Source organism: Vespa velutina, chromosome 1, assembly GCF_912470025.1.
Source record: "Vespa velutina chromosome 1, iVesVel2.1, whole genome shotgun sequence".
In the NCBI taxonomy this organism is placed as follows: Eukaryota; Metazoa; Arthropoda; class Insecta; order Hymenoptera; family Vespidae; genus Vespa; species Vespa velutina.
In genome coordinates this window covers 4850118-4865117 of record NC_062188.1, presented here as the reverse complement: position 1 = coordinate 4865117, position 15000 = coordinate 4850118, and the positions used below count along the sequence as shown (strand labels likewise).

The following is a 15000-nucleotide window of genomic DNA, read 5'->3' as shown; positions in this document are numbered from 1 at the left end:
AGCTTTAGCTTTCGAATCCTTTTCCAGACAAGGGCGTCTCGTTCAAAGGGCCAATTGAAAAATATGAGAGACCGAAAGCTCACGCTCCCTTTTTCGAGATATGTACTCTACGTACATACATAGTAGTGGTAGATTAGAAAATACTCGAATGGAGCAAACACAGTGAAAAAGAGGAGGTGGGCTATACTCCCGTAAAAGTCTTCAATACGTTGTTTGGTACGAGGGTGCCCTTCCTGCTTTGTACATAACAACCCCTTCTTCCTCTTTCTTTCACTTTCTCTCTCTCTCTTTCTCTCGCTTTCTTTTATCGTTCATGTTCTTTCACGCTGACATTATTTGTCGATGAATTTCAATGCCATAGCCGTACTAAAATACGGTCTACGAGAGATTTATACAGCTGATTAAGAGTATCTTTTATTATTCGAACATTTTTCAAACACGTTTTTTTCTTCTCTCTCTCTCTCTCTCTCTCTCTTTTTCAGTTTTATTCTTCACTCGCTATTCTCATGCTATAAGTCACGAACGATAACGAACGATAACGAACGAATCTGACGTTTGGTTTGGTTATCTTTTTCGCTGCATGCTTTGTGCGATAAAAAGAGAGAGAGAGAGAGAGAGAGAGAGAGAGAGAGAGAGAGAGAGAGAGAGAGAGAGAGAGAGAGAGAAAGAGAAAAAGTGAGAGAGGGAGAAAGAGAGAGAGAGACAAAGAGAAAGAATGAGAAAGAGAGAGAGAGAGAGAGAGAGAGAGAGAATAACCATCGACAAGATGAATGCGTCCATAAATTAATGACAGATCTACACATTTTGCTGAATAAGCGTTAACCTCTACTCTCTATTTCTTTTATTTTGTTTCTTTTTTCGTTCTTATTTTACGATCGTTTTCCCTCTCGTCGAATGATCCAGCAGTCTGGATGGAAGCCAATTTTCTTCTTCTTCTTCTTCTTTTTCTTTCGTTTATAGAAACGTACAAAAATAATGTTTGGTTAAATCTGATAATCTGATAAAAACATGTCGGCAATCGAAATTACGATAGTTGGGAAAAATTTGATATAGATCTTTGTCGTTTCGTTGGAAAGAACTTTGACTTTGATGGATAATTCATCGTTCGTGAATATTCATTAAAATGGAAATAAGGGATAGCTAACGAAGAAGCATAAGGTATCTTCCGGAAATACATTCGAAAAGTTTTCCAAATGTATGCGAAGAAACGAGAGTGTATGTTTGCGACGAAACGAATTGAAAATAATCTTGTTAATAGGTATCCATACTATCATCTAATTCTATGTATCAAAAAGTTTGCTCTCGTCTTTCAAATAGTAGACTTCAAACGTTCAAAGTTCAAAGTTCGTACTATTACACGTTATTATTAAGAACAAATTGACATATTTTACGTCTTTTAAGGGACGAAATTTTTTCTTTTTTTCACAAAAATTTTCAAAAGACTTTGATCTCTGATCGATCTAATTCCGTTTAAAAGAGAACTCCATGAAAAAATTTTTATTAGATTATCATTCGACTTTATAATGGATAACTATTCCAAATCTTTCAATTATATATATATTTTTCTATATTTTTCTTTTTCTCTTTTCATTGTCCATTTTTCTATCGGATTATGCTCCTGTTGAAAATCAAAATTATTTATTCAAATATTTTCATGAATAATTTATCCCAATCTTTTCCTCGATTCTCTTTTGCCCATTCTAATCCAAAATTTATTCGACTTTTTATCTATGCCGGTGATTGGAAATATGATTTTCTGTTCTTTTATTCTTTTTTGTTCTTTTGTTCTTTTCTTTTTTTTTTTATTTTTCTTTTTTTTTTTTAACACGACGACGTTGAATATAAGGGAGAAAGAAAAGAGAAAAAGAAATAAAAAAAAAAAAAAAAAAAAAAAAAAAAAAAATTGTACCGCGAGGTTATCGTAAAGAAGGGATTCTCTATGAATTCTAACGGATGACCTTTTGGATTATATCTAAGCCCTAGATAGTAAGACAGAAAAATGGGAGGATCGAAATTGAGAATATTGGAGACAATGCAATTCCGAGTTTCGCATAGTATAACTACGTTCAGAGAAATACAGTCGTACCGAAGCGTTTCTGTCTAGTTGAAAGATTTATTCATCTCTTTTCTATCGTCACCAGTCGAATATATGGAGTTTCGAACGAAACAAAATATCAAAATAAGGATTTGAAAGGATTTGACATGTTGATCATTGATTGATATACAACGAGCTATGACGATGTTCGATCGTAATGCGATAATCAATAAATCAAGTTGTTTTAAGTTTAGAAATTATTAATTAGATTATACCTTTTGAAAATATTATAAATAGATATAGGGACATTACGTATTGATAACGTTAGTAACTTAACTTCTGACTTACTCAGCATCATTTATCAGAAAGAAACTTTTCGTAAGATTGTATGATAGGTAAGAAACAACTTCGTACATAATTATTGCATATCGTACGAGGTCTGAAAGTAACTTACTGATAAATAGCAGTAGGTAGTGACGTTATCGACGGTGCACGAAGTGTTGCATATATCCAGGCAGTATATATATATATATATATATACATATATTTATAGAGTTAACATATATGATGTATTTATGAGCTTTACGCAAGAATTGGAAGAATATCAAATAATATAATTAAGTGATTTATAGTTAATATTAAATGGGGCAATAAATTTTCGATAGGTATGTGTAGAATAAATATAATAATATCGATTCGGACAAACAACCGCGGAAATGCTCGAAAATGTTCGGCATTGCGTTACCCGAGTGAAATTCGTAACGAGAACATGCCATTCCAGAGTAATTTAAAATAGAGAGAAATTACTGGTATAGAGATAGATGAAGAGAAATGGAGAAACAGAGACAGCACAGAGACAGAGGCAGAGATACATAAAGAGAGAGAGTGAATGAGAGAGAAGAGAGAAGTTATGTAACCGCAACTGCATTTACGGATTTCAGACCGATCGTTCGTAAAATTCCAACGTGCACGTTCGGAAATTCAAATCGAGATTTCTCGATAATAATAACCGTTTACTCGCAGGAGTAACGCTTACGACTGGTAGTAAAGGAAGTTGATTGTTAGATTCACGTAACAAATAACAGTCTTATACGCAATTTGAACGAGTGAGAAATGACTTATATCGCGAAAGGAAAGAGAGTTCTCTTGCGCTGAACTGAACAACATTTTCCATCCTTTTCTCAACTATTACTACGACGATTACTATAACTACGACTAGGACGAATACAACGATGAAAACTACGACGACGATCTACGAACGGTGGCCGTTCGTTCTGTACACGAGCTCGTTTCATTCCCCGTTACAAAGTATAAGCTTAGAGTCAATGTCATACTCGGAGTTTCGTAATGTCGTGCTATAACATCGCCGTTGTTATCGCGACGAAGCGCGGCATTTTACCCCCACTGCAACCACCACTATCAACCCTCTTTTACCTTTCTTCCAAGTCACGAAACTGAAAGAGAGAGAGAGAAAGAGAGAGAGAAAGAGAGAGAGAAAGAAAGAGAGAGAGAGAGAGAGAGAGAGTTATAAACTCGAACGAGACGATAAGAGGGTGGTTCGTGCCAAAGAATTTTGTAAGTTCTTTTACGACCAGAAATTTTTCTTTCTTCCTCTTTATCTCTCTCATTCTCTATTTCTTTATCTCTCTCTCTCTCTTTCTCTCTCTCTATCTCTCTCTCTCTTACCTTCTCATTCAAGAAAAATTGAGATCAAGGAAAGATAATCGGCATAGATTTATTTATATACTTTCTGAAGGAAGAGAACATAATTATGGATATAATAAATCAATCGTTCGGATCCTTTGAAATGCTATTACATAGAAATACGTCGAGAGTTTATGTATTTAAAAATATGATGTACATTAAAGAGAAAAATGATAAAGAAAGACAGAGAGATAGAGAGATGGAAGAATGAACGGTTTATGAAATGTGGGGTATGAGAAAGGAAGAGAGAAGACAGACGAGAAATATGATTCCTCTCGAATGATACTCGTTCGTAATTCCTCGCAACTCTGAAAAAATCGTGTTTCGTTAGCTTGAATCCAAATGGAATTCAAGCTTCAAACGGATCGAGTGTGTAACGCGTTGCGTTGTCCTCGAGGGTGAGACCTATAAACTGGGGAGGATCAAAGAGTTTTCCGCGGACTTTTGTGCGACCGGAGATGATACGAAGAGACGCATATATACATATACATATACATATACATACATATATATACATATATACATATATATATATATATAAATATATATATATATATATATATGTATGTATGTATGTATGAATGAATGTGTAAATAGAAAAAGAAAAGAAGAAAAAGATAATTTATATATATATATATATATATATATATATATATATATTTTTATATATATATACTATATACATATATATATAGGAACGCGGAATGAGTCCTCTTTCAACCTTTCGATTAATATTCCAACTGAGCTTCGTTTTCCTTCTTTCACAATTCATCTCCCCTTTCGTGGAACCCCCTTGTCTACCCTCCCACCTTCATTCTCTTTCTTCTTCTCGTTCTCTCGCACGATTCACATAAATCTTCGTAGTTTTAATTGCGTCTGACCAAGGTGGTCTACTTAAATAATTCAAACGGTCGACCTTTATCCTTTCCCATCTTTTCTACTTCTTCTTCTTCTTCTTCTACTTCTTTAGTTTTTTTTTTCTTTTTCCTTCTTTAGTTCCAAAATCCAATCGTCTTGGTTGGTTTCACCTCGTTGAAAGTTAGAAGATCAAACTTCTATCTTAAGATTCGATAATTTAGAAAATCCATAGAAATTACGAATTTGATTATATCATAGACGTTTAATGTAAAAGACTTGCGTATGAAAAAATAGAAAAAATAGAAATTATATATTTGTCTTCTTTTATATCGATAAGAAAGATCTCTTATTGTACGTTTTCGTATCGAATATGTTATTTCTTTTTTCTTTTTCTTTTTCTTTTTTTTTTTTTCCCCCATATGACAGATATTACTATACCATTTTTCTCACGAAAAGCTTCTAATGTATTCTTCTTCTTTTTTTTTCTCTTTCCACCCCCTGGCACCTATCCTCCTCCTCCTCCTCCTCCTCCTCCTCCTTCTCCTTCTCCTCCTTCTCCTCCTCCTTTTTTCTCTCTTCCTATCCCTCAATATTGATCTTACTTCCATTATCGAAAAAGCTTAAGAAGTATAAGAAAATCTATGATAAAGGAAGAAGAAAAGATGAAAAAAAAAGAAGAAAAAAAAAGACGAAAAAAACAAAAGAAAATTACTTACAATGTTCATCTCTTGCTCGTGAATCTCCTTGTAAACCTCGACGATCCTCATCAGTGCGAATCCTGCGGAAAAAAAAAGAAAAAATAAGAGAAAAAGGAGATAAGGAGGAAAAAACGAAAAAAAAAATAAAAATCCCATAAAATAAGCGAGCACGATGAAGCTCGATATGGTATATAACGTATAGAGGAATCGAAAATTTTACAAACACGTTGTCGAAGGGAATAATGGTGGGAAAGAGTTTCCGTAACACAGAGAGAAAACTTTCGTTTTGAATTATTCAAACGCGGCCGGGTTAGTACGATACTTTAATCTAGGTTGGAGTGAGACGGAAAATGTTAGATCAGGGAAGAGAGAGAGAGAGAGAGAGAGAGAGAGAGAGAGAGAAAGAGATAGATAGATAGATAGATAGATAGACATTATAGCGGTCGCAAGCGCTTTTCAAGCGACTTTCCACTCAAAGCTCCCGCGAGCTTCTGTCGTGGCGACAAAAAACAAACGGAAGCGCTCGATCGTGAAGCCCCGAAGAAGAAAACTCTCACGATTTTCGCGAAACACGTGCACAAATCCGAGGAAAACTTTTCTTCGACGCCATTATCAAACTTTCTCTGCTTTTTCCTCTCCCTTTCATCCCACTCCCCCTCTCTCTCTTTCTCTCTTTCTCTCTCTCTCTCTCATTTCCTTCCTGTCTGATCCCTCTTACCATCGCGAGAAATCTACTCTCATCCTTTTTCGATCGACCAACGATACAAACATTGTCAGAGTAACAGAGATAAAGAACGTAGAAAGCTTATATTGTGAAGCTTCGTCTCGAATCATTTACTCGTTACGATCTACCAAGAACCAAATCTTTATCGTGGTTTCTCGATGATAGTATAGAATCGAAAATGGCAAAGTTCTTTCTATGTTCTTTCTCTGAAACTTCTTCCTCTCTCTCTCTCTCTCTCTCTCTCTCTCTCTCTCTCTCTCTCTCTCTCTCTCTCTCTCTCTTTTGTGACATATTTTGATGTTCTTCGAAAAGGAAAAAAAGAAAAAGAAATAAAATAAAATCATTACGTTTCATAATAATCCCGATGGGACACTTTTTGTTATGATTATATAAATAAATATATAATAAAAAAATACAGAACAATTCGAATTATATTTCTAATAACTTTGAAATAGTCTTCATTTTTATTTTATTATCCAAATAATACGAATACTCGAACTGTATTTAAGATTCGAATATTTTTAAATATGAGACAAATAGTAAGAAAGTATTTTTTCTTCTTTCAAGTATTAAACAAAATATAGAAACTCGGATTTAGATGTAATAACACGTTTGGAGAGCAATATGAGAGTTGTAAAGGACTAAGATATAGGATAATTTAACTTTTGTCGAAAAGCTGTTTCTCTCTCTCTCTCTCTCTCTCTCTCTCTCTCTATTTCTCTTTCTTTCTCTCTCTGTTTCTCGCAAACATATCTTCTGACCCTTCATGGTTGACAAATAAGTTAAGAGGGCTTCCTCGTTCTGTATGGGGTTTCTCAATGGACATTACTCGATCCCTTGACACGAGAAGCCCCATACGAATATATGCGTCTGAAAGCATTATACGACTTCTAATTATCTCTGACGTGTCTGTTCGCTTTCTCCTAGTAAACTAAGATGTAATCTTATAAAAAAGAAAAAGACCGTAAAATAAATTTACCAGAGAACAGACTAAGCCGATCATCGACGTACAACATACGTAATGTCTGTTGCAACAATATTTTTTCTCCTTTCTTTCTTTTTTTTTTTTTTTTTTTTTTTTTTTTTTTTTTTTTTTTTTTTTTTTTTTTTTTTTTTTTTTTAAATTAAATAATCCCTAACCCATATAAATAATACAATATATATTGGGATACTTATGAGGAAGATAATATATTTTGAGGAAAAATTATGAATGATATTTGGAAAAGTGATATGATAATAAAGTAATAAAATAATTAAACCGACCTAATTTTCTTCGTATTCATGGAAAAAAAAAGGAAGGAAGGAAGAAGAAAAAAAAAGATTTCTAGGATCATTTAATTAAAGTGCCATAGAAATTCATACGATTTCGTTGAAATTATTCAACGAAACGAATGTGCTTGAAAGAGGTCTTCCTCGTAAAATTGAGTTTTTTCATATCGTTGAGAGAAAAGAATAAGATAGATAGATAGACAGATAGATGGATAAAAGTAGAGAAAGAGAGAGACAAAGAAGAGAAAGAGAGAGAAAGAGAATTTAATAAAAAGCACGAAAACACGAAGAAAATTTTACAAGGTAGCTTAGAAATTCTATATAGCGAGTTTGGTGTCTATGTGGTGGAATGTAGGTGGTTTGACGGTTAAGTTAACAGTAGCTAGTCATGATTCTCCTTTCTGAGTCTTGAGTAGGGTGTCTGTCAGAATTTGAACAATTCGAGAGGAAACGTGGAAATTCTCTCTCTCTCTCTCTCTATCTCTCTCTCACTCTCTCCCTCCTTCCCCTTCTCTATCCATCTTTATCTCTCTAACACTTTCTTGTCAGTGGAATGAGAAGAAGGGAAGTATATCCAACGTGAAAGTATAGTTATGACAGGTGGTGAAACCACAGGAGGGTACGGACCAAGCAAAAGAGAGAAAGGAGGGGAGAGAGTGAGAGAGAGAGAGAGAGAGAGAGAGAATGAAGTAAACGTTGCACAGAACATATCTCAGTTCAACGATATCGTAATCCTTTGCCATAGCTAAGCTTCAGTCAACGTACCGCGTTCACAGTTCCCCTAGTGTACCTGCATCTCGTAAATATGTATGTATGTATGTATAAATATATATATATATGTGTGTGTGTGTGTGTGTATATATGTATACATAGATATATAGATATACCTCGTTGAATTTGCTCACACCCTTCAGCATGAATGTACTATCCCTTATCCTATAGGACAATCCTATAGGATTTTCCATAAGATTAGAATGGTCCTTCTCGATACGGGGAGAATTTTGATTTAAGGTTATCAAACAAGTCCCAGACAAATGTTAAATCGTTTTTGTATATCGTATATTTTGATATTTTTCAAAAAGTCAAAATCTAAATGATTAATAGCATTTCGTTGTAGTATGGAAAATAAATAAAGATTTTTTTTATACGATAGAAGTTATTCTTTTGTCGTATGATAAAATTATTATATAAAGTTATTCAATAATAATAATGTAATAACAATTTTAAAAATTATAATTTTATATTATGTGTGAAATTATTTTTTATATAATACAAATTATCCTTATATAATAATAATAATAATAATAATAATAATAATAATAATGATAATAATAATAATAATAATAAAATAAATTTATATAATAAAAGTAATAATAGTAATTATTATTATTAAATATAACATAAAAATGTATATATATATATATATATATCTAATTAAATTTTTGTTAATAAGGCTGTTCATTAACCCAGCTTTTATAATGGTTTATGCTCGAAATATATTCAACCGTAATTCTTGACCGATTTTAATGAAAAACGTTACGTTTTAAAGTTGAAGGTTTAAACGAGGAAATATGGATTTTTCGAATTTTTGAAAAAGTTGTATTCTTAAATTTAGACAAAAGTAATCGCATTTCTTTTGTTTTCTTTTTTTTTTTTTTTTTTTTTTTTTTTGAAAATGATAAGACCCTTGGTATGCTATTATAACAGTATGAGTATAATATATTGGCACGTATTTACTAGTATTTTTTGTTTTATAATGTGCCATAATTAATAGTCATGATAGTGTATTATAGCAAAACGTTAAGTATGTTACCTCTAGTATGTAAGTGAAAATGAGGGGTTGAGTTAGAACGTTCGAGATAACCCGGGGCGTGTTTCCTGGTATAGGTTTTTGCACCCTGATGAAGGGTGAAACGAATCGTTTAGTAAACATGTTGGAATGAATATTTTGTATATTTTATATCTTTCTTTTTTTCTTTTTTTTTTTTTCTTTATAACCATACAAGTAACATATCTCCTTATCAGCGAAATATTTAATATTTAATTTTTTAAGCAGATAATAAGACTTGAGCCTTAACACTCAAGAGGGAGAAATTCTGACACTAAGTTTTTACATAAAAATGTAATTGTAAAAAAATTTGATCATTTAATTATTATTATTAAATTTCTCGTTGTTTTCGTAACATTACTATATCTCTTTGAGGCACACGATTTTAAAAATAAAAAAATTACTATATCTCTTTGAGACACACGATTTTAAAAATAAATAGCAAAACTAAGTTGATATAAAAAAAAAGAGAACAAAAAAAGAATAATAATTGAATGAAAAACTTTAAATAAAATATTAAACTGTATGACTATGAGTAACTTTAACTTTTCGAGATGAGTTAAAATATATCTCATCATGCATAAAAAGTTAAACAAAAGGTAAAATAATTTTTTAACTCATCTAACCCCAAAGAGATATTATATCGTAATCCAAAGGGATTTGTAATTTAATAAATTTAAAGATTATTTCGATTTTATTTTTAAAAAAAATAGAATTGAATCGAATCGAATCGAATCGGGAAAAATCTTTGATGAATTTGATAATTAATTTTGTAAGATTAACGCTTCAAACATTCGAGATTTTATCTTTGAAATGATTCAATATCATGTTGTAATATATAAAGATTTATGTAACTACGAATATGCAGACAAATGAACGAACGAATATATGAAATAATAATATTGAAAGAATATGTATTAAAAATAAAAGCATTATATTTATTTCATTCTTTATTCCCGTCCGATTATATTTTTCAAAATGAAAAGTACAAAAGAGGGTTGATAATATATCATCGATTATAGTTATTATCTATTGGGACATTCGAATAAATGTGCTCGGTCAGTATACTATGTCCACGGTCGATGGACTTTAAATCCATTGGTTGTGTTCACGAGCTGATATGGATGACGGGAAATGAAAGAAATTTTTCAATTATCAAGAAAGAGAATCATAACGAAAAATGAAAATAATTCAAAAAGGAGAAAAATAAACGTAATTAATGAAGATATTTAAAAGATAAAAACCGAACGAAATTAATGAAAATGAATTTCAAAGCGAATATCGAAAAAAAAAAAAGAAGAAAGAAATGAAAAAATATTTCAAAGAGATAACTGAAAGTAATTATTAATCAAAATATAAGATTTTAAATAATAAAATAAACTGGATTTTTTTCTTTCTTTTCTTTTTCTCTTTTCGAAGTTAAATTAAATTCGTTTTTCATTCACGCATAATGTAATTTTTAATTCAATAAAATTCAAATTATATTAAAGTCATAGTTACGAAACGTATGGTGAAGCAAATTTTGGGGAACCACTAAAACTACAATGAATAAAGGCGCACATGGAGCTCAAACAAGTACATTGGGATGAGTGCCAACTTTTCCCTTTGTAACGCGTTACGGAAAAAAAAAAATATTTGTTTAAATTAAGATCGAGAATTATACGTATATGTTTATATATATTATATATTTTTAAAGTTAAATTAAATTAAAGTGAACTAAATTCAGAATTTTATCTTTCATAACTGATGTATATATATATATTTTTTCCTTCTTTTTTAAAGTTAAATTAAATTAAATTAAATTAAATTAAATTAAATTAAATTAAATTGAAAATTTTATCTTCCATAAATAATATATGTATATATACATATATGTAAATACTTCTTTCTTTTTTCATATGAATAGTATGTATGTATATATTTTTACTATAGTATTAATATTATTAAATTAAAAGAAAATATTGTAGTAATATACATTTATTTTCTTTTTTTAATTCAATAAATTTACAATGTATAAAATATTAAATTTGAAAATAATAAATCTTATTTTTTACCTTAATAATAATAATAATAACAATATATATATATATATATTATTATTATTAAATGGTATTATTTATATTTATATTGCATATATACATATATATATAGAATTAAATAATAAAATAATAATAAAAAATATAACAATCATAATTATTACACTATTGTCGTTAGAGCGATTCAAAAAGAAAAAACGGCAAATGAAAAATATTTCAACAAATAAAAATAAAAAAAAAAAAAAAAATAAAAAGAAAAAGAAAAAGAAAAAATAGATAAGAAAAAAAAACAAACAATAAATAGTAAAGCACGGAAAATTTAATGCGACAACAATGATTCGTTTTTGTCGGATCGACGCGATTTCCAATCGACTCAATCTCACATAATCTCGGCCCCCATCGAAAGAGGCAATTACACGTACGTCAGAGCCAGCAGATAAATCGTTGTGGCGAGCTCTACCGTGTAGACGATTTTCCGCGACGAGCCAAGAGCCGTGCTTGTACATGTACACGTGTACGTCCATCCCCTGTACAAGTTTGTCGGGAGAAGGGGTTGGTGAGTGTAATGCTTATGGGGCTTTAGACCCTTCGATGTGCGGCTTCGGTGCGGGATCGAGTTAATGCTCGGTGCAAGGGGTTTAACGCGTAGCGTAAACACCAATAGCGAATATCTATGCCAGTCTAGGATTCGTCTCAAACAAATAGCAAGTTTTTCTTTCCTTTTATATATATATATATATTTTTTTTTATTTTCTATTAAAAATTTCCTTTATCTCGTTTTGTTTTGATCGTTTTTCTTTCTTTTTTTTCTTCGTTCTTCTCCTTTTTCTTTCCTTTTTTTTTTCTTTTTTTTTTTTTTTTTTTTTTTTTTGTTTTAATTTTGTACATCGAAAGTGTAATTGCTCGTTGTTTGATTTAATAAAAAATCGATTGTTTTGGGATAATCTCAAATTTTTCAATCGATCTAAAATTAATTAAATAGTAATTATTATTTAATATCATAATAATTTGTAAAATCATATAATACGTATCATATTGAGATATTATTCAGTTTCATATAAAATTTATAACAAATTTTATATTTACGATTATACTTATTCTTCTATGTATTTTATAAGATAAGACTTGTTTATTTTATCATTTTTCTTGATTTCCTTCTTAGGTTATTTCTTTCTTTCCTTTTTCTATATATATATTTTCAAAGATAAAATTTCGTTCAAATTCATATCTTTTGTCGTTCTTTTTTTTTTTTTCTTTATACAGTTAGAAAGAAAGAATTATAAGAAAGATCATAAAAAAGAATAAGAAGATTAACGTCATTCAATCTTTTCATTCTTTCAATTGAGAACTCATAATATCATATTAAATCCGACAATTGACGTTAACTTTCTATTTACTAATGGAATTAGGTTAACGTAGAGTTAAACATTAGCTTCCCATTTGTAACATGTGTCAGTTTAATGCTGAATAAACACTTGTCGTTGTAAACGTATCCACGTATCCGTTAACGCTTAATAAACACTCAACAATATTTTATGATCCAAATCCAAACGATTTGATGAGTGTCGTCCATCCATCCATCCATCCATCCATCCATCCATCTCCATTTCTTTCCATAACTCCATGCATCATACTATATAACACTACTGCTGCTACTTTACTTTAAGCTTGTTTATGGTATGGGAGAGAGAGAAAGGCAAGCAAATTGTGTTTATTGTCTCGCGTGAAGCATTTTTGAAATTGGAAAATATCACGAGTCATTGTTATTGTTTCTCTTGAAAATGTTAAAAAAGAAGGAAAAAAAAAAAAAAAAAAAAAAAAAAAAAAAAAAAAAAAAAAAAGAGAAAAAATCTATCTCTCTTTTCGATTTCTATTATAGTTTTTTTGAACACGATACCTTTATTTTTTTTCTCTCTCTCTCTCTCTCTCTCTCTCTCTCTCTCCTCTCTTGTTTTTTTTTCTCTTTTTTTTTCTCTTTTTTTTTTTTTTTTTTTTTTTTTTTTTTTTTTTTTTTTTTTTTGACGGAGCAAATAATTTGAAATGCATATCGATTAAAAGTTTCTCCAGTAGTCGAGAGTAGAACGAGAGGGTTAGCTTTAGAGGGTTCGCTGGACGCTACGGCAAAGTTTCACATCGAGTTTTTCCAGAGTTTCATCGTGGATCGTTTAACGATCGAGAACAGTTAAACGATCCTCGAGATCCGTGATATTTTAGGATCGTATCGTTGTTGGTAACTTGGTAAAATGTATTCTACCGTCTGATTTGCCAAAAAAGAAAAAAAAAAAAAATGAGAAAAGAAAAAAAATAAAATTGTAAGAAAAAAGAAAAAAAAGAAAATCGAAAGAAAAGAGAAAAAAAAATATTCGAAAAAGAAATTAAAAAAGAAGGAAAAAATGAACAAAAGAAAGACGAAGAAGAAGAAGAAGAAGAGAGAAAGAAATAATGAAAGAAATAACTTAAGTATTCTTTACAGGTGTTAGTTCTCAAATAAGAAAGGACAACGTCCTATACCGTTATAAGGCCGATAATAAATTCTTCTTACCACTCAGTATCCCAAGGTGAGTCATAAAAGACGAAACGGTACTGGCCAGCCACGATGACGTACGTGACTTGGCTGACCGAAAAATTGCGCAAGGAGACTTTAAAATGTGATGAAAGCACAGCACGAGGAAGAATAAAGAAGAAAGAGGAGGAGGAGGAGGAGGAGGAGGAGGAGGAGAAGGAAAAGGAGGAAAAAGAGGAAGAGAGGTCTTGAGAAGATACGAAAGCTATAAAAAGGACAAAGTCCCGTTGAATGGTCGGGGACAGTCAGCGTAACCATTGCAGTACCATCGACGTCCGTCCTGAAACAGGACATCCGTTTATCCTTTCTCCTTCCCTAAGGGAACTAACATACTCTTGGGACCACGAAACTGGACTCGACGTCTACCGCTTTTTCATTTGTACGATTTAAATCATTTCTTTTTATATTCCTCTCTTATTTTCGAATTATTTCCCTTTTATTTTTGCTGGATTTCTCTCTCTCTCTCTCTCTCTCTCTCTCTCTCCCCCTCTTTTTCGCGCTACCTTTTTTTGTTTAAATAAAGTTCATTTTCATTTATGTATTGCCAGTTTGTATAACCTTAATTATTCGATTAATTGTATTATAATAATTTTTTCTTTATAGACATACTATCACTTTCAAATATTCTCGAATTACTATTATTATTATTATTAAATTGTTCTGTATAAATGAAACATACATATTTAATCTCTCTACGTTTCTTTTAATAAGTACATATGTAAATTTATTTGCAAATTTGTATAAATTTAACTTTTCAATTAATCATTATTAATATCTTTTTGTTTAATTTACAAGATCGTTCAATATTAAATAACAATTTAAATATTCCCGAATGAATGTTATCATTATTACTATTATCTTTAGTTTACTTTGTACAGATCAAATGAAATATACATGTTTAATAAAGATACCCTATCTTCTTTTCTTTTTTTTTACAATTTCGAACTTTTCTTTCTTCCTTTTCTTCTTCTTTTTTTTTTTTTTTTTTTTTTTTTATTTCAATTTCACCCTACCAACTCGTTGCTTTCACCGTCGAATGGCAAAATCGAAAACAAACTCTGTTTACTCAGGGTGTTTCAATATTGGCCGCTTCCGAGCTGAAACAGTATTCGCTCTCCTTGATACGAAATCGTCCATTCCGTTTGACTTGGTATCGTAGCACTCCCAACATCAGCCCTCATCTATTTCCTATACCACAGAACAAGCCCCTTACCACCCTTAAATCGAGCAATCCTTTTCTATTCGATAGATTTTAACTACAACTATTGGGATCACTGGTTGGCTT

The 15000-nt window shown here is 30.9% G+C and overlaps 1 protein-coding gene across 4 annotated transcripts in view; it reads right to left on the bottom strand.

Moving 5' to 3' along the window:
- LOC124952494 (general transcriptional corepressor trfA) overlaps positions 1-15000 on the bottom strand; it is a 159890-nt gene that overhangs the window by 16401 nt on the left and 128489 nt on the right. For 3 of the 4 annotated variants that reach the window (XM_047502472.1, XM_047502492.1, XM_047502482.1), the window contains one exon: positions 5314-5375. In XM_047502472.1, the coding sequence (XP_047358428.1) occupies positions 5314-5375 (62 nt within the window). Of the gene's footprint in view, positions 1-5035; positions 5237-5313; positions 5376-15000 lie in introns of all 4 variants that reach the window. The other variant, XM_047502500.1, reaches the window with a different exon arrangement.